The sequence below is a fragment of the Pipistrellus hanaki genome (assembly GCF_964339955.1).
Source record: "Pipistrellus hanaki genome assembly, chromosome: 1".
Lineage (NCBI taxonomy): Eukaryota > Metazoa > Chordata > Mammalia > Chiroptera > Vespertilionidae > Pipistrellus > Pipistrellus hanaki.
Window position 1 is genome coordinate 31,557,190 of NC_140503.1, and position 19,798 is coordinate 31,576,987.

At 35.7% G+C, this 19,798-nt stretch overlaps 1 protein-coding gene across 1 annotated transcript in view; it reads right to left on the reverse strand.

The window, feature by feature from the left end:
• The window catches only part of MNAT1 (MNAT1 component of CDK activating kinase), a 150,799-nt gene that overhangs the window by 81,381 nt on the left and 49,620 nt on the right, over positions 1–19,798 (reverse strand). Inside the window, exons 4-6 of the mRNA XM_084883279.1 lie at positions 16,198–16,301; positions 8,974–9,114; positions 2,369–2,494 (exon numbers count right to left, since the gene is read on the reverse strand). Of these exons, the coding sequence (XP_084739405.1) occupies positions 2,369–2,494; positions 8,974–9,114; positions 16,198–16,301 (371 nt within the window). The remainder of the gene's footprint in view (positions 1–2,368; positions 2,495–8,973; positions 9,115–16,197; positions 16,302–19,798) is intronic.

The following is a 19,798-nucleotide window of genomic DNA, read 5'->3' on the forward strand; positions in this document are numbered from 1 at the left end:
CTAGAAATGCTAGAGTAATGTCCTTAACTTTTGCCTGGGTAATGATCTGCACACGAGGGAATGTAAACTACTCAAGACCAAGTAAATAACCTGGAAACCAATAGATCAAGCAATTCCCATGCAAGACCAGAATAATTCATATTCTCAATAAACAAGGTAAAAAGGTCTCTCAATCCATGGGGTATCATGTATAGTCCTAAAAAAGATATCACCTTGAAAGTGAAGCTAAATTATAGCCTGACATAAAAGTCTTTTCTTTTATGCTCTAACAAAACTTAAAAGCAATCCTTGTGTTCTAACTGGTTTGGCTCAGTGGATAGAGCGCCAGCCTGCAGACTGAAGGGCCCCAGGCTCAATACCGGTCAAGGGCATATACCTTGGTTGCGGGCACATCCCCATTAGGGAGTGTGCAGGAGGCAGCTGATCATGTTTCTCTCTCATCAGTTTTCTAACTCTCTATCTTTCTCCCTTCCTCTCTGTAAAAAATTAATAAAATATTTTTTTTAAAAAGCAATCCTTGCAAAAATCTAACAGATGATAGGTGACTTAATTGCTCCCAAAGTCTGAAAATATTTAATGGTATACCATAAATTGTAAGATATTAAAAAACAAGGCAGAAATATATGAGCCACACCAGGGAAAAACAAATCAGTCAATAGAAGCAGACAGAGAAATGGCAAAGGTAATGAAATTAGCAGACAAGGTCAAAACAGCTACTATAAATAGCAATTATATGTTCAAAATATAGAGAAAAAACATGGAGGGTGAAACCAAGATGGAGGCATAGGTAAACACCTGAACTGCTGCCTTGCACAAGCACTTCAAAACTACAACTAAAAGACAAATGGAAATCATCCAGGACCACAGGAAGGCTGACTAAATGGAAATTCTACAACTAGAAGGGAAGAGAAAAGCACACTGAGACTCAGAGAAGCTACAGAAGTAAAGTGCAGAGGTATGAAGGCGCGCAAGGAGAGGGCTGGTAACTGAGTATATGGCTGGCTTTTTCAATCCGCAAGGAGACACAAGCTCCCAACTGCTCTGAACTCCACTTCCGGGCCAGACTCTGGGGACCCAGACTCATACAGGGAGAAACTGGACTGTCTGGCAGCCGGCGAAACTCAAGGGCGACTTTCTATCAGAGATGCTTGCAGTTATTACCAAGGGACACTGAGACCCTGGGGGCTTCTTAAGAAGGGCTGATGGGAAGCCACTGCTGTTTGCTCCACCCTGAGACTCTGCCCCATCCAAGCTGTGTGCAGAGACTTTTGCATATAAATGGCCTGTACCAATATGCAAAAACCTGAATGAATCTCACAAATATAACATGAACAAGCAAACATTTATCAAGTTAAGGTATATATGCTTAGATGTTAATGCTATTTAAAGAGCCAGAAAAAAATATCAATTAAAAAAAAATTGTGACTACTTTGGGAAAAAGAAGTTGCTGATTAGGTAAGCGGGGTTATGAGGAGGGTTTCTAGAGCACTGAGAATACTTGTCTTCTTTTACCTGACTTGCACTTTTGTGTGTGTGTGTGTGTGTGTGTGTGTGTACACACACACACACACACACACACACACACACACACTACATTTCACAAAACAAAAGGTTATAAGAGAGAGAAGGAAGAAAATAATGTCACAAAACTTTCTAGTAAGGTATTTAATGTATTAAGTTAAATGTTTAGGTAAATGAAATAATGATGGCAAATAAGCAAGCTCATGTAAAGATGCTCAACATTCGTCACCAGGAAAATGCAAATTAAAATGATAATGAGATGCCACTACACACCTGTTAAAATGCCTAAAAAATTTAAAACTCATAATACTGAGTATCGTCAAGAATGCAGAGCAACTGGAACATTCACACAATGTTGGTGGGAATGCAAACTGCTCTAGTCAGTTGTGATTCTCTGTATTCTCAGCCAGTCTCTCCAATTTTAAGGTCAGTAATTAGCCTTGTGACCTCTCTTCACTTATGACTCTAAGAAAAGTTGTTTTTCAGTCTGAGGACGCAGTGGCAATTTCCAAGCTTTATCTGTGAGAGGTAGTGACAACTTCCAAGCTTCTTACATGCCATACCAGAAACCAGAAGTGTGCATTTTCTTTTAAGAATGCTTTCCTACACTATAAGCTTAAAATTTTATGTAGAATAAGAAAACACATACAAACCATTATTATGTACGACAAAATAATTTTCCCTTTCCTCATACACTGATATATTCATATCTTCAAACAACTAGCCAAGATTATACACTGTTCTTAAACATATAAACCTTTTCATTTACCTGTAGAAGTCAATATAAAATTATAAAGTATAATCCTTGAAATATATCTTTCCAACAAGCAATTAAAATATGGCTTACCATTTTGATGCCTGTAGAAAATGTCACTGGTTTTATAGGTTTGGGTTTCTCAAGCTGCATTTCCAATTGGTTAGACCTATTTTTATGCTGAGCCAAAAGTAGAGCAACAGGGAGATCAGAACTTTCCTGTAAGAAAAGTTAATGTGCAATATAATAGTTAAAAAGAAAAACTTAAGAGCAACAGGTCTATTATTTTAAATTATGCCTTTTCATAAGTATTTGATGTCAACCTAAATATTCACTTTATGGAGAACATTTAACAAAAACAAAAAAAATTTAACATTCCATAATAAGAAAAGGCTGTTTTATACTCATAAATCAAAACCTGCAAAAAAATATTTTTTTAAATCCACATTAAAGAAAATATAATAGGGTCTTATTTCATCAAGCAATGCCAACCATATTTATTAAAATAAAAAAAATTAGAAACTAATCACAAAAAGAGTAGTACAAAGTACTATAACTTGGATCAGATGTTTATCTAAGACACATTCTTTTTACCAGTGAATTCAGACTAGTTTGAAATTGTTTCCCATTAGATTTCACCTGAGGCCGTTTGGAAATGATCCTTGTTCTGTTTGCACAATGGAACGATTGTTAAGTACAACCAAAACTACATTTATTTTCTCTTTTACTGACTTATTTCTAGAAAATAAGTCTAAATTTTAATTAACAAAATAATAGTAAACATTTTTAATATCTATGTTGATACTAAATCAGGATCACTATTTATATAAATCTATATACACACATAATAATAACAAGCAAATTACTAATTCTTATATGTAGCTATTTATCCTTTTTAACATGAAGTCCTCTTACATGTTTAAAGTGCTATGGAGCTAAAGTCTAAACTAAATGATATCCAGACTTTTCCTTCCTGAGTTGTCAACTGAATAAGAACACAGAAACATGCAGAGGAAAGCCAGGAGGGAAGATCACACACAGATACACACAAACACACATGCACACACAGAGTACTTCCTATATCTGTGGAAAAAAATAAAGGGCAACAGTGCATTTCTAGTTCCTAGTTTGCAAATCTAGGTTATTTACAAAAATAAACATATTCTTCAAGTGGCCAATAAATTTTTTAAATAGAAACATACATAACTTAATATTAAAAAAAAACTCTATCATGTTAACATTTCACAGTATGAAGTAAACATAAAGCAGAATCTAATTTTCTTCCCAAATCTAATAACTTAATCATATTTTAGGCACAAATATGGCTAATTAATATAGTTAAAGGACATAAAGTCCTAGTACAAAACTAATTCAAAAAACAAGCCAATTTACTTCAACAGAATTGTCCTAGAATAAATCTGTACCTCAAGAATTATAACAGAAGTTCTCTGCAAGAGCAACATTACAAAGATTAAATCTTTTAAAAGTAAGTGGAAGAACACATTTTATTTATAAAATATAACCATATTAAAGAGCAAACTCCTTGTGAACTAGCTTTATCAATAATGGAGAATGAATATATATTTTATTCATATTCTACTACAAGGCATCAGTAATGCATTAGTAACAGCACTGCTATGAATCTCTGTAGCTATTCTAGATTTCTACTAAGAATATTATAATAAAATTACAGGACATTTTAAATAGGCTGTGTGGCCCAAAATCTCTTAAAAGCTACTACAATCTTTTCATATGCAAAAACACTAACAGAAAGAAAAAAAATTGACTGAAAAGTTAAAACATTGCTTCCCAATTGAACTCAAATGCTCTTGCATACCTGGTACTTACTCTTAAAAACTTAAAGTTCTTGTGTAAAATCAAGACAATGTATTCACTTCAAAAAACCTGCTAATCAATACTTTGGCCTGGTTTCAATATCACATAAAAGAATCTAACTATTAAAATATATTCATAAAACAGCCAAAATTTAATAAAAATAAACATTCTAGGAATCTAAAACTAATTTTGCTACTCTGGCATACAATTTACCTCAAATCTGCTTTATTCCACTCTAGCAGTCAAAACTTTGGAGGTTGAAAATCTTTGTGAATGTTAACCTAGAATTAAGCAGGAGCTCTAACAACAACAAAATCTACCGAGTAAAATAAACTATGAGGAATTCACATCCTATTGGGAATACATAAAATGCAGATTCAGCCTTTCAAATTATCCCATTCTTCTATGCTTTCCATTTTACCTTGAAAGGTTCCTTAACCTACATTAATTGCCTGAAGGTACCTTGTTTAATACTTAAAGAAATTTTAATAAGACTGCCTGTAATACTCATTAAAAGCTTTATAATGACCATTTTTAAAACATTATTTTAACTGACTTTAAGCAAGCCATCTGGCAAACAATATTTCTAATAAAAATCAGCTACTACATTTGACAGCAATATTAGCCCATACAAAATTTCAGACATAAAGTCAAGAGAATTTTCAAACAGGAATATAAAAAGATTAACTAAATCAGGACCTGTTTTAAAATCTTTTTCCAAAGTGTAAAAAAAAAAAAAAAAAAAAAACCACCCTGAATTTACAGTTAGAATTAAATAAATGGACTTTTTAGGCAAAATTATAGTAAATACTAAGCCATAAACATTAATACCATAACATTAAAATCCTGTCATCTACAGTATAATATAATGCCAATGCTTTATAAAAGGTTAAAAAGTGACTTTTAGCACAAGGACCAAACCCAAAATAAGGAGAAGAAATTCTTATAAATAGTACTTACTGCCTAAATTGGATCCAGAAAATAACCCTAAAATTTAAGCTTCTAGACATATTTACAAGTGCCAATGCTATCTTTTTTTTATAAAATGTAATTCAATAATATACAAAGAAAAAGAATTATAATGTAGTGTTTTACTTAATAAGAATTTAGGATAAAAAGAAATTTAATGAATTCTTTTGTCAATAAGAACTAAATGTATGTCAACACTTGAATCAAAAAAATTAATATTTAAAAATTAAAGTAACAACAAATCTTTACAAATAAATTTTAAAATGGAACCTAGAAACCCAAACTTCATTGGTATTCCAAACCAATGTAATGTAATTAATTGTTCTAATGAATATAGTAAATTGCTAAGGATTATTTAACCACCATGTTATATGATCTAAACAGTGAAGAAAGTATGTGCAGTAATGACTTGCAGGTGAAGAAAACAGGAAGTGAGGGGGGGCGGGTTCTCACAAAAACCAATATTAACTCCAGATTATACACAATGTACAACACTTGCAGTTTCACATCATGCTTCCTGCTCCAGGGAATTAAATGGAAGCTTCGTGCCAATAGCAGCTCAGTGAGGCAGGCAAACTTGGTACTTTGAGACTTAAAAAATATGTAAGTTGAAATTGCTATGCAAAGATAACCTCAAAATAAAATCTAAAAACTCTTTAATTACATGCAAAAAAATGAAACTAGATCACCAACTTACACCATACACAAAAATAAAATCAAAATGGATAAAGGAGTTAAACGTTAAGACAGGAGACCATAAAAAAAAATCCTAGAAGAAGCCCTAGGCAGCAAAATAGCAGACATTTGCCATAGCAATATCTTTACCGATACAGCTCCTAAAGCAATGGAAACTAAGGAGAAAATAAACAAATGAAGCTACATCAAAATAAAAAGCTTCTGCACAGCAAAAGAAACCATCAACAAAACAACAAGAAAGCCCACTGCATGGCAAAACATAATTTGCTAACGTTATCTCCGATAAGGGTTTAATCTCCAACATTTACAGGGAACTCATACAACTTAACAAAAGGAAGATAAACAATCCAATCAAAAAATGGGCAAAGGATCTAAATAGACACTTTTCAAAAGAGGACATAGAAAAGGCCAAGAGACATATGGAAACATGCTCAAAGTCACTAATCATCTGAGAGATGCAAATCAAAACAACAATGAGGTATCTCACCCCTGTCAGAATGGCTATCATCAACAGATCAACAAACAAGTGTTGGAGCCTGATGCAGAGCAAAAGGAACACTCTTGCACTGCTGGTGGGAATGCATACTGGTGTAGCTACAGTGGAAAACAAAAACATTATGGCCTTTCCTCAAAAAATTAAAAATGGAACTTCCATTTGACCCAGTAATTCCACTTCTAGGAGTATATCCCAAGAAAACAGAAACACCAATCAGAAAGTATATATACACCCCTATGTTCAGAGCAGCACAATTTACAGCAGCTAAGATTTGGAGACGGCCTAAGTGCCCATCAGCAGACAAGTGGATTAGAAAACTGTGGTACATCTACACAAAGGAATACTACACTGGTGTAAAAGAGAAGGAATTCTTACCATTTGCAACAGCTAGAGGGCATTATGCTAAGCAAAATAAGCCAGTCAGAGAAAGATAAATATCACATGATCTCACCCATTTGTGAAATACAATGAACAAAAATTGATGAACAAAAATAGAATCAGAGTCATAGAAGCATCAAACAGACTATCCAACCGATGAGAGAAGCTGGGGGGGTGAAGGGGTGAAGGGGTAAGAAATCAACCAAAGACTTGTATGCATGCATATGAGCATGACCAATGGACAGACATGTGCTGAGGTCGGGGAGAGGTCAATGGAGGAAAGGGAGATTTATGTAATACTTTAAACAATAAAGAATTTAAATTATATATATATATAAAAAAAAAAAGAGTTAAAGTGTATTTTCATCCTATGTCTAAGTTCTGTATTTATTAATTCAATTAAGTGTATAGAGGAGCAGCATTACCAAAGATAAGTATGTCCCTCTTTGAATAAAATGATAAGGGATGCCGAAACCAGTTTGGCTCAGTGGATAGAGCATCAGTCTGCAGACTGAAAGGTCCCAGGTTCGATTCTGGTCAAGGGCATGTACCTTGGTTGTGGGCACATCCCCAGTAGGGGGTGTGCAAGAGGCAGCTGATCGATGATTCTCATTGATGTTTCTAACTCTCTATCTCTCTCCTTTCCTCTCTAAAAAATCAATAAAATATGTTTTTTAAAAAGGCTTAAAAAATAAATAAAATAAAATGATGAGTGAAAGAATATTTCAATAAATAATTATAACATCAATATTTACTAATTGATTTACTAAAGGTTTTAATTTCTCACAAAATATATGGCTCCAAAAACTATAAAACACAACCCGTATCATTTCACATGTTAAAGCTTTATGTGCCACATGATAGTTTCAAGAAAAGTTAATGGAAGTTGCTAAGGAAAATGCCATATTCTTTAAAAAAAAAAAAAAAAAAAAAAAAACTTCTTAATTGATTTCAGAGAGGAAGGGAAAGGGAAAGATAGAAACATCAATGATGAGATGCTCCCTACCAGGCATCGAGCACAAAAACCTGGGCATGTGCCCTTGAACGGAATCAAACCCAGGACCCGTCAGTCCATAGGATGATGCTCTCTCCACTGGGCCAAATTGGCTAGGATGCATATTCTATTAATATGCCTCTGTCCTTAGTTTTAAAACCAATTTACATTGCACTCAAAGTACACAGGGTTTATAATAAGCATTTTCTAAGCCTCATTAAAATGCCTTTATCCTTACTTATCCTTTACTTTCCTACCTTTCTCTAATTTAAATAATCTTGCTTTTTCTTTTTATTTCTGGTTAGCTGGCTTATGTGCTTTTGGGCAAAAAAGCTCAGTAGAAAATAGGCACATACACATTTACCCAATCACAGAATAACAAGCAGTATATCAGCTAAACTGAGGACCTCATGAAAATTATGTGGATTAAAAAAAGAAAGAGAAGAATACAAAAGACATCCCTGGAGCGTATGATTTTCTAGTTGTGAGTTTATCAATATCACTGGATTAAAAAGCATCAAATAATATATGAAGTCTATGAAACAGTTCATAAAATTTAGTTATTATTATGGCTGTTATCTACCAATATCAACAACTAGAGGGACTAATTGCAGGAAAACATCAATAACTTGCAAAACATCACTATTTCTTCTCATTCCTTTTCACACAAAAATATTAAATATAGTTCTCACAGAATAACTGGAGGAAACTCAGCCCGGAGCCAAAACAATTTAAAATGAGCCAGTTATTAGAAAACCAGTATTAATATAGAAAAAAATGCTTGGAAAACAATGTGTTTTAGACAGTAAGCTTAGAAACATGTAAACAATCTATTAACAGGTTGTTGGATTACTATGTCAGTTATATTACTGTCGCTTTTTAAATAAAATGGGTATTGTAAAAAAAAAAAAATTTTAATAAAGAAATCAAAGTGTTTTTGTTTTGTTTTGTTTTTTGTTTTTGAAATTCAACTTGGCGATATGGGGGGGCAGGCAGTAGTCTAACTCTAGTGGGAGAACTACTACTGCTCTGGCCCTGCCATCCCCTTTTATTAAGGCTTTGGGGAAAACATCTTAGGCAACATAAACAGAAATTTACATGTAGCCCTTAGGCAGGAAATAACAGAAACTTACATGGGATAAACAAGGTGGAGGCTGCTTCAGCTAACAATATCTCAACTAAAGGTTAGAGCAATTAAAAGAAATCAAAGTTTAATACACCAGCACAAATTGCAGAAATGCCATTAAGATGCCTTTATACAGCATAATAAATAAGAAACACGAACCCAAAGACTAACGATTTTTTATTGTAATTAGCATTAATACATACCAGTTCATCTAAAAGAGCCTGCTTATTCTTCCTTTTTAGAATTTGCTGTAGTTGTTCTTCTTTTTGTATAAACAGTCTTTTTTGTTCATTTTCCTGTCGTTCTACCTCTAAAGCTTCTTCCAGTTCCTCCTGTTCCTGAGTCTAAAACAGAAACATTTGGTATAGAATAAATTTAGTAACCAAAATCGATCCTATACCACATTCTGATTTGTTTTTTTTAGAAGCATAAAACACAGTAGCCACTTATTGTTTAACTAGAGGTATGGTACACAAAATTCATGCACGGAGGGGGATTCCTCAGCCCGGCCTGCACCCTCTCCAATCTGGGACCCAACCGGGGATGTCTGATTGCCAGTGGGATCGGGCCTAAACCAGCAGTTAGACATCCCTCTTGCAATCTGGGACAACAGGCTCCTAAACACTCATATGCCTGCCTGCCTGATCACTCCTAACCCCTCTACCTGCTGGCCTGATCACCCCTACCCTGCCCCTCTGCTGGCCTGATTGCCCTTACCTTGCCCCCTGCCAGCCTAATCACCCTACCTTGCCCCTCTGCCAGCCTGACCACCCCTACCTTTCCCCCCAACCTGCCTCATCACCTGATCATAGAGGCAGGGCTGATCAGCAGCCACCCAGGCTGCTGGCAAGTGGGCTGAACTGATGATCTCTGGGAGAGACAGAGAGGCTTTGTTGCTGGCAAGGCCCGAGACAGAAGCAGGATCTGATCACTTTACTTCTCTCTTCCGGCTTGTCAGCAGCCAATGCCACTGCTGATCAGCCCCACCTCTCTTTCTCTCCGAGAGGTCAGCAGTTCAGCCCTCTTGCCTACTATGCACACAGCCTGGCATTCAGTCAAGCCTTCAGTCATTTGGGATGTTACAATCCTAGCTCTTTATATATATAGATAGTGTAGCAATTCCACTTTAAAGGAACTAAAATTCATTTTATTTCATATGGATGTATTACTATTAAAGAAAATGACATGTAGCACTAAACAAACACCTAAGCAAAGTACATTGAGGCAAGTTGCAGAATTGCAGGAACTGTACTTAATAATTGGTTAATTTATTTATAATGATTAGAGACAGTTTCAAGCATTCATTTTACGAGATTTAACAAGGAAAACAAAACAAAATAAAAAATAAAACAACAAACAGACAATCTTTATACAGAACTATGGACTGACATACTCTATTTAAGATGAGCTTATTTAATAGCAACAATTTCTCAAACATAAAAGATAATGAAAACTTATCATAGCACTTAGCTTGTTTTTCCCAAGCTAAAATAAGACTTTTTGATGCTAGAATTCAAAAAAAACAAACAAAAAAAACCACCACTCATTAAGGTAAGTTTTTTTTAATGCATTTATTTTCTAATAAAGGCATGTAAATGTCAAGAGTCCTCTTTATGGACTGAAAAATTCTAATTTCAAAGCTAATATGTATATAGAATTAACTCCAGGTCTACTCCTTCACCTTTTATAATGTTCTTTAGAAGTATTAATTACTTATAGGCTCTGAAATCTATCCCAAACCTAACTCATACTATGCCTAATGCAGCATTACACCAAGTCTTTCCTCTTTAAGTCTTATGAATAAAAAATAAAAGGACAAATCTGAATGGCTTTATTTTAAAACCTTGACTCTTACTCTTTAAAATGTTGTAGTGTTTTTTGTTTTGTTTTGTTCTGTGTGTTTTTAAATTTATTTTTATTGATTTCGGAGAGGAAGGGAGAGGGAGATAGTGATAGAAACATCAATCTTGAGAGAGAATCATTGATCACTGCCTCCTGCAAGCCCCTCATTGGAAATCAAGCCCAAAACCCAGGCATGTGCCCTAACTGGGAATCGAACTTAGACCTCCTGGTTCATAGGTTGATGCTCAACCATTGAGTCACACGATATAGAATGGGGAGAGGGAGCATTATAGGTTTGGGGATCACCAACATAATATCAAAATTAACAGAGACCTCAGACAAGAGTATACTTTTATGTAAAACTAGAGGCCCAGTTCATGTCCCTTGGCCTAGTCTGCTGGGATCAGGCCTAAACTGGCTCTCAGACATCCCCCGAGGGGTCCTGGATTACAAGAAAGCAGTTCTTGGGTGTCGCACCCTGGAATCAGGCTCCCTCCTCTCTGGTTCCGAGTGAGTTACCCAAGAACCACAGCTGCCAAGTCACTGCAGGTTGGCAGCTCCTGCATTGAGCATCTGCCCACTAGTGGTCATTGCACATCATAGCTATTGGTCGGATGGTCGCTTAGGTTTTTTTATATATTGATAAAATTTTAAACAATATTGGATATTTTTATTTCATGCATAAAATAAACTTCCCTCCAAAAAAAAACCCAACAAAAATATACATTGAAGTCTTTTTTTTTCCCAGTTTTAAATATCTGTGTGTTTTTTTCATAGTGTCTCACAGTGGAAATCAAACCATCTTCTTCAAATACCCACTCTAGTCACCAGGTCCTGCTAGGACAAGCATTTCAAAAGACTAGCTGAAATTTTATACTTCTGGGACTTCTGAAAGGCATGTGGCCTCTCTCCTGGGCCATTTGTATATCTTCCTCCCTTGCTTTTTAAATGGCTGCAGGCTTTTGGCAGATCAAAAAGTCACAGAAATATACTGTGTGAAAGCACCTCAGGAGTAGATTAGAAATGGTGTAGAGAGTAATTAGAACAATGAATCCAGTGGTTCAATGGCATTCCAAAAAAGCATCCCAGGTTCTCCCCGATATATAAGTCAGTGAGTTCAGAGAGGCCTAGGAAAGTTAAGAAGAGAAGCATCCATATTTAAGGGCTCCCCTGCATCAAATTTCAATCACTTTGAGGTTCAACATCATAATGTTTCCCCAGGAAGAAAGCTGAAAACTCCCTCTGGCAATTCCTACTACTGAAATCATGATTTCTTGTTTGTTTTGTTCTTTAGAGTCCACATATTAGTGAAATCATATGGTATTTGTCTTCTCTGACTCATTTCACTGAGTATAACACCCTACTAGGTCCATCTATGCTGTTGCAAAAAAAAGGTTTTCATTCCTTTTTATGGCCAAATAGTATTCCATTGTATATATGGTTAACAGCTCTTTTATCCACTCATCTACTGCTGGGCAACTGGGTTGCTTCCATATCTTTGCTATTGTAATTAATGATGTAATGAACACAGGGTTGCATATATTCTTTCAAATTAGTGTTTCAGGTTTCTTCAAATATATTCCCAGAAGTGGAATCACTGGGTCATAAGGTAGTTCCATTTTTAGCTTTTTGAGGAAACTTCTCACTATTTTCCATAGTGGTTGCACCAACCTGCATTCCCACCAACAGTGCACTAGGGTTCCCTTACATTGAAGCCTTACCCCTGGTACCTGCAAATGTGATCTTATTTCAACACAGGGTCATTGCAGATGTAAACAAGTTAAGGTCAACTGGAAATCTGGACGTGTACATGCAGAAGAGAAGGTCATGGGAAGACAGAGGAAGAGATCAGAGTGGTGCCCAAGGTTGCTGGCAACCACCAAAAGCTAGAAGAGGCAAAAAAGGACACTTCCCTGTGGTTTCAGAAAGAACATGGCCCTGATGACACCTTCATTCCAGACTTCTAGCCTCCTAAATTGTGAAGGAATAAATTCCTGTTGCTATAAGCCACCCTGTTTGTGGTAATTTGTTCCAACAGTCCTAAAAAACTATTATATGTAAGATGAGCTAAGACTTCAGACAATAGGTATTTACCCCCATTAGAGATTGGAATAGCCATTTAGACAGAAAAACAAAGCTGCAAAGTCATGAATAAAGATGAAATGTTTGATTGTTATGGCCAAATCATGAGGTGTGAAAATGGGAAACAGTTCTAGATAAAGCTAGACAGGCAAGCAGAGAGCAGAACATGAAAGGTGTATCATACCATACTAAGGGAATTTGTGCCACACTAAGGCAAGTGGCAAGAATTAAGAAAATTTGAATGAATTTAGAAAGATGTCTCAATGGGGTTCAAAACTAAAGACAGGAAGACTAATTAGAAAAATATTTCAATAACCCAGGTAAGAAATTATGAGGGCCCTAAACAATGATAAAATCAGAAGGGGAATTAGGTTTGAAAAATGATAAGGAGAGCCCGGCAGGCATGGTTCAATGGTTGAGCATTGAACTATGAACCAGGAGGTCCCAGGTTCAATTCCCGGACAGGGCACATGCCTGTGTTGCAGGCTCGATCCACAGTGTGGGGTGTTATAGGAGGCAGCCAATCAATGATTATCTCTCCTCATTAATGTTTCTCTCTCTTTCTCCCTTTCCCTTCCCCTCTGAAATCAATAAAAACATTTTTTTTTAAAGAAAAATGATAAGGAGAGACCAACATGAAGTCTGAGCAGATATGCCTTGAACAACTGGAAAAAGGACATAATAGGAAAAATAAGTGACTGTGAAGATTAAAATGTTCAGTTCTGGAATGCTGAATTACAACTGCCCAGAATACATCCAAAAAGAAATGTCTATTTACCATTTATAGATATATGAGCATATTACATAATATAATCCTAGGAGCTCAGGAGAAAACTAATGGACTGCAGAAACATTTGAGAGTAATCGGTGTAAAGAGTAATCATAAAGAGAAGCACTAAGAGGAGACTGTGTTTAAGAGACAGGAAGGAAAGAGAAGTCTATGAAGAGGAAGAAAGAGAAAAGTGAGAACAGTAAGATAAGGAGGAGAATTTAGAAAGATGACTAGAAGCGCCAGAAAAGTTAAGGAAAAGTTTCAACACCAAGAAACAACTCATGAAACAAATATTGACTACAGGCCAAATGAGATTCAGACTCATAAAGAGTTTATCAGCTTTGGTAATGAAGAACTGGTAGACTCTATTTTCTCACTGAAATAGAATATATGAGTTATTTAGTGCATAGTAGGCCTCAATAAATATTGGTTGGCAAGCTAGCTGATTGAGTAACTGGGAAAATAATCATCATTAAAAATCAAACATGGAGGCAGACAATGAAGAAGGTATTAGAGTAAGAGAAGGGAAGCAAATTGAAAGACTAAAAGTCTCTGTGTTCTTCCTATTAGTGCTGCCTTATCCAATCAATTTTCTTTGCATTCACCAGCCACTTCAATCCATCAATAGAATTTGCTATTTTAAACTCAAAATATTTCTTTAATTCATCCTTACTTCTCCATTGCTGTTTAAGTGATCTCTGAACTCACTAATGACTTCAATAACTTCCTGAACTCCAGACTTAACTCTCTCAAATTCAACCTCCACTAAAATTAAACATAGTATCCTAATAAGGACAATACCATTAAACATATCCTAATAAAATGCCTTATTATCACCTTGCTAAAAACTCTTCAATGACAATCATCAATAGTCAGGTTCTTATAACAGTACTCTAAGGAATCCTGGGAATTCCCTAATAAAATGCCTTAAGATACACTATAGTAAAGACTGAGCAGATGAGAATCCAGCCTATCTCTCCTGCATCATCATCATTTCAACCAAAATATGCTGAGCAAGCTTTCGTTAAAAAAAAAAAAAAAAAAAAAAAAAAAAAAAAAAAAGATTTACCTGCTAAAACATAGAAAAAACTGTTCCATATAAGCCCAAATTAATCCTCACAATACATTAAGGTCTTAGGTGACCTAGGCCCTTTCACTTCTCCAACTTCTCTCTCTCTCTCTCTCTCTCCCCCTCTCTATCTCTTCTCTTCTCTTCTCTTCTCTTCTCTTCTCTTCTCTTCTCTTCTCTTCTCTTCTCTTCTCTCCTCTCCTCTCCCTTCCCCTCCCCTTACTCCCCCTCCCCTCCCCTCCCCTCCCCTCCCCCCCTCTTTCTCTCTCTCTCTCTCTCTCTCTCTCTCTCTCTCTCATTTTGGCAATACAGAACTATAGACAACTCCTAGAACTCTCCGTGATTATCCATGCTTTCTTACCTTTGCTCATGATTTCATTCTGCCTGGAACTTTCTTGTGGCAGCCTCCTTTCCCTCGCCCTTGTCCCATCTTCTTCATCTTGCTAAATTCTACTTGTCCTTCAAGGCTTCATAAGCATGACCTTGCCTGGAATACCTTTCCCAATTTTCCCAGAATGGGTTAGGTATCCATGTGCTTATGACATTATATAGTGAAATTACCTGATCCCTAGAAAATAGGGTTCTTATTCATCTTTGTACAACATAGCCTAGCAGATATTGAACAAATGTTTATTGAACTAAATATTTTTGTGCTAAATTGAAACACATTCTTACACTGCAATCTCTCCTGCTCATGAGAATCCAGAAAAGTGAAAGTAAAAATTAAGTTAATCTTCACTAATACTCTATTTCAAGATTAAAACCCCTTTATTCAGTTTCTCACACTCACATTGATTGATGTTAGGTAACAGCTCCATGAAACATAAGATATCCTTAGCAGACAACTCAGTAATAGTTTCTCTATGGCAGAAATGGGTCATTTTATGAGCCTAATCATGCAAGAGATTGCCTTTTTTCTTTTCTTCTTTGATACAACTCTGTTGCTTCTGCAACAGTGAGACTTCAGCATTCACAGAAACATGAAAGGCAAGTTGCTACCTCAGTTTAGTAAAAAGACATTAGCCATGTAAGTTAGTCCATGTCCGAGGTACCACTTGAGGGCTTTATCTATAAGGAGGAAGTCCTCTAACTCAAGATAAAAATACAAGCTATGTGATCTAAATATACTTTTTCCAATTTTACCGATAATTACAAATTCCTAATTAAGTAACTCAAAAATAATTAACTCTTTCCCCCAAAACTAGAAAGCCAAATTATACTAATCTGCATAAGCTAGACAATTAAATCTCTGCATGCATACAATTCTTTTAACATTAAAGAATATATTTTAATAATCCCACCAAAATTGTTTTTGCTACAGTAATGTGTGCCTCCTACTTACTGGTATATGCTTATTAGAGGGCCAATGCACGTAATTCGTACAAGGGGCTCAGCCTTCACAGTCGCCACAGCATGCCTTGGCCCCTTGTAGCCCCAGCTTCCCCCAGATGGTTGTCCAGAAGGACATCCGGAAGGACATCTGGTCTAATTAGCATATTACACATTTATTGTTATAGATATATACATTTATTAGTATTTCTGGTCTAAATTACAGCTAAATTCTTTACAAATATTACTTTTAGAGAATGATAGCTTTTTTAAAGATCATGTAGAAGCATTCATTTCTAAAATAAAAGAACAAGAAAATACTTAGCAACTAACCAGCTTTAATTTGTTTTTCTGAATGACATCTTTGTTTTCCTTTTGGTATATCTCCATTTTCTTTTTGGTATTGTCCAAATCCACATTGTTGGTCAAGTTGAAAACTACAACAGAAAGGAAATGACATGAAATATAGTTTTAGTATATATCTTGCATATGTAAAAAACAAATTTTCACAGTAACTTAATTCAATCAGGTTATCACTCCTTATAGCTCTATTTATATCTTTTTACCTACTATCTATTTTAGAGACTAGACTAATAGTTCAGCAATTATGTTTTCTGAGCCAAATATAAGGGACGTGTCAGACTATCACAAAATATGTTTGTGCCATAACCATATTAAATTTGATTTTTATAGTCCCCACTTTAACTTTAGAAGCATATAAAAGAATGCTTAAAACTTTTAAAGAAAAAAAGAATAAGTCTGGAATTTACTGTACTGGTTAGAGTCAATAGTCAAAAGAAGCTGTGGTCCAGAAACAAAACAAAACAAAAAAACAAAAAAAAAAGGATTTTAAAAATCATATACTTATATATAATTTATTTTTTAAAAACAGGTTTTATTGACATTCTAGTGGTCTCCAACATGGAGAGTCACAAGCTTGAATTATTTTCCATCTATTCTAGCTCTGGAAAAATATGAAATAAACAGGAGTTGAAACTTAATAGACAATGTAAAGGATAAACTGGCACCAAAACTTAAAATTGAAATAATTTGGTAAGAGAAGCTGCTGAAATGTTACCATAGTTGATAAATTTTCTGTTAATTAGATCTGCCTGTTTAAAATTCCAACTCAAAATAATTTGAATTATAAATGCCTTTATACCTTCTAAGTTCATATATATATATATATATATATATATATATATATATATATATAAATCAAAAGGTTGCTATAATACTCTGAATAAGAAAAACACCTCTTTGGCATATATAAGTTCACATTATAAAGTACCACCCCAATATTCCACCACTTAGTGTTTTTGCACCAACCTGTCAAGAAGGATCCAAATCATTTAGACTCTCCTGTTCCATAATTCAATTCAGATCTCCCTTGGCTTCCTCTGTAATCTTTCTCTATCCATTATTAGTCTTTCTACCCCTTCTCCAATTACTAACCACTGCTTCCTGCTGTTTATCCTATAAAAAGGTTTGATCTGCACTAAATATATTTTGTGTTCCTACAAGTTCCTTCCCCATCTCACTCCTTCTTTTAACTAACAATCATCTCATATAGTTTCTAGATTTTGGGATTCTAGAGTCCTATCAAATTTAAAAATACTGGAGGCCCAACACAAGGCTACCGACTTTATTAAGACTATCAAACATACTCAAAAGACCATTCTCATCCATTTTTTTTATTTCCCCAAAAGGCCAACTTACTTCAGAACATCAATTTATCATAATCAATGTTGAAAATTCAGGCTCATTTAGGTATGTAGAAAAATAAAAGCAATTCTCAATTCTATTATATACAATTTAATAACTCTGGGAGAAACAAAGAAAATGATAAATAATAGCCCTCTAGCTACCTTTCCATCTTTTTTTTTTATCACAAAGTAGAAAAGTAATAATTGTGGTAAACCTGGGAATCTAGCGAGGATGCAATGTAGGGCATTCTCCATAAGTCATATTTTGACCCCAACACAAAACAGAAAAGGTGGCTCCAAACTAGCATTGGCCTTCACAAAGGCAACTGCGATCCATTAGATGATATGGTCTGATTCTATAACCTTTTCCAACCACTCACAACATACTCTCTGTACTTAACAGGCCATCCACTAACCTAGGGGTGTCGAACTCAATCAGAGAAGGGGCCAAAATCTAAAATCCAGCCTAAATCGCGGGCCGAATGGTTTACTGAACAGTCATAAACTGACAATGTCATAAACTGACAGCGGAGTGCAGTGATGACAGCGCGGTACGGGCCACATTGCAAGGCCTGGCGGGCTGGATTTGGCCCGCGGGCCTTGTGTTTGACACATGTGCACTAACCCATCAAATCACAACCTCCACCATCCTCAACATCTATGCCTACTTAATTCTTTATTCACTTTTTTTTTCCCCTCAGGCACTTCATTCTCTTGATTGATTTGCTAATATATTCTTCTAATCTTCCTACTACTACTCAAAGTACTCATTTGTTTTCATCTCTGGCTCTTCTTGTTCTCTAAGCTATATGATTCTGTTTTTTGCACTCTTTCCTCCCTCAATGTTCTCTGGGCAATCTCATCACTTCCCAGTTTCAAACAAATAAATGCCAGGAATTGACACTAACTCAAAGTACATTTTAGAAAACCAAACACATAATTATATTCAAATTTGCTCCTTCTTGTAAATTCTTTATCTGTTAATGATGGGACTATCATGCTAAAATGCCAAAACTTAACACTTCATTAAATTAATCCACTCTCCTTTGTATTCTACAAGCAACATTTGCCAAATCCTACAGATTCTGTCACCAAAGTCTCTTTAAAACTGCCCTGACAAATGACCAAAACAGGATCTAATTTCTCCTTGAAAATTTATAATAATCTCTGACTTAACTTCCTTTCTCCGGGATCTTTGTATCTTAACCTATATCCTAATCCCATCCATAATATACAATTATGCCACACTATATTTCTGAAGCATACTCATATCACCTCCTACCTCTACCATTGTCTGCCATCCCTTATTTTACTAGGGGGGAAAAAAACATTTAGAATTCAGAACATTTCTGGCTACAACTACTGGCTATAACCCAAACTAACAATCTGGCTATAACTATTCTTTTATCTCTCCTTCATAAAGGCCACTCTTGAAACTAGAAAACTCTGCATTTCCCAAATGTCCCAACACTTCCTGCTCCAATTCCTTTCATCACACTATTCTGTCTAGCATTCCTGATCACCCTTCCTTACTACTGAAAATATACTCAATATTTAAGGTCTACCCAAATACTTTTCCATGAAGTTTACATAGCATTCAATACTTTGTACTTCATCTTGCAGTCAATGGTCATATTTAATACAATCTCTGTATCATCCAGACATAAGAGAAAGAAAGAGAAAATAATTTAATTATTATCTATTAGATTCCAAACATTGTGAGCATATTTCCTGTTTTCAAAGACAGTTTTAATAGGGAGGTCACTCCTACACAAATGAAATTAGAGTACTAATACAAAACACTATGTAATCTATAATAATAAAAGTGAAATATGCAAATCGACTAACAACCAAACAGCAGAACTGTCCGGACGACCTTCTGGGCCACCATGCTATGACACGCACTGACACCAGGCCAGCCAAGGCAGGTGCGATACGATTAGTGGAGTGAGGTGGGCGGACTCTATGATCAATTGTCCCAAAGAGGAAGGCCTAGGCCAACAGCCAGCAACACTGTGGTGGGTGTGTGGGGCAGGCCAGCGATCACCCTGCAGAGGGAGGCCCAGGTCAACCAAGTGATTGCACCCCATGCCTGTTGCCTGCAGAGGGAGGTGACAAGTGGTGGGGAAGAATGGGACAGTGCCACACAGATGGCAAGCAGTGGCAGTGGCAGGGGCAGGGGCAGGGCCAGCTGCTGGCAGCCAGGGGAAGGAAAGCTTCAACAGGCC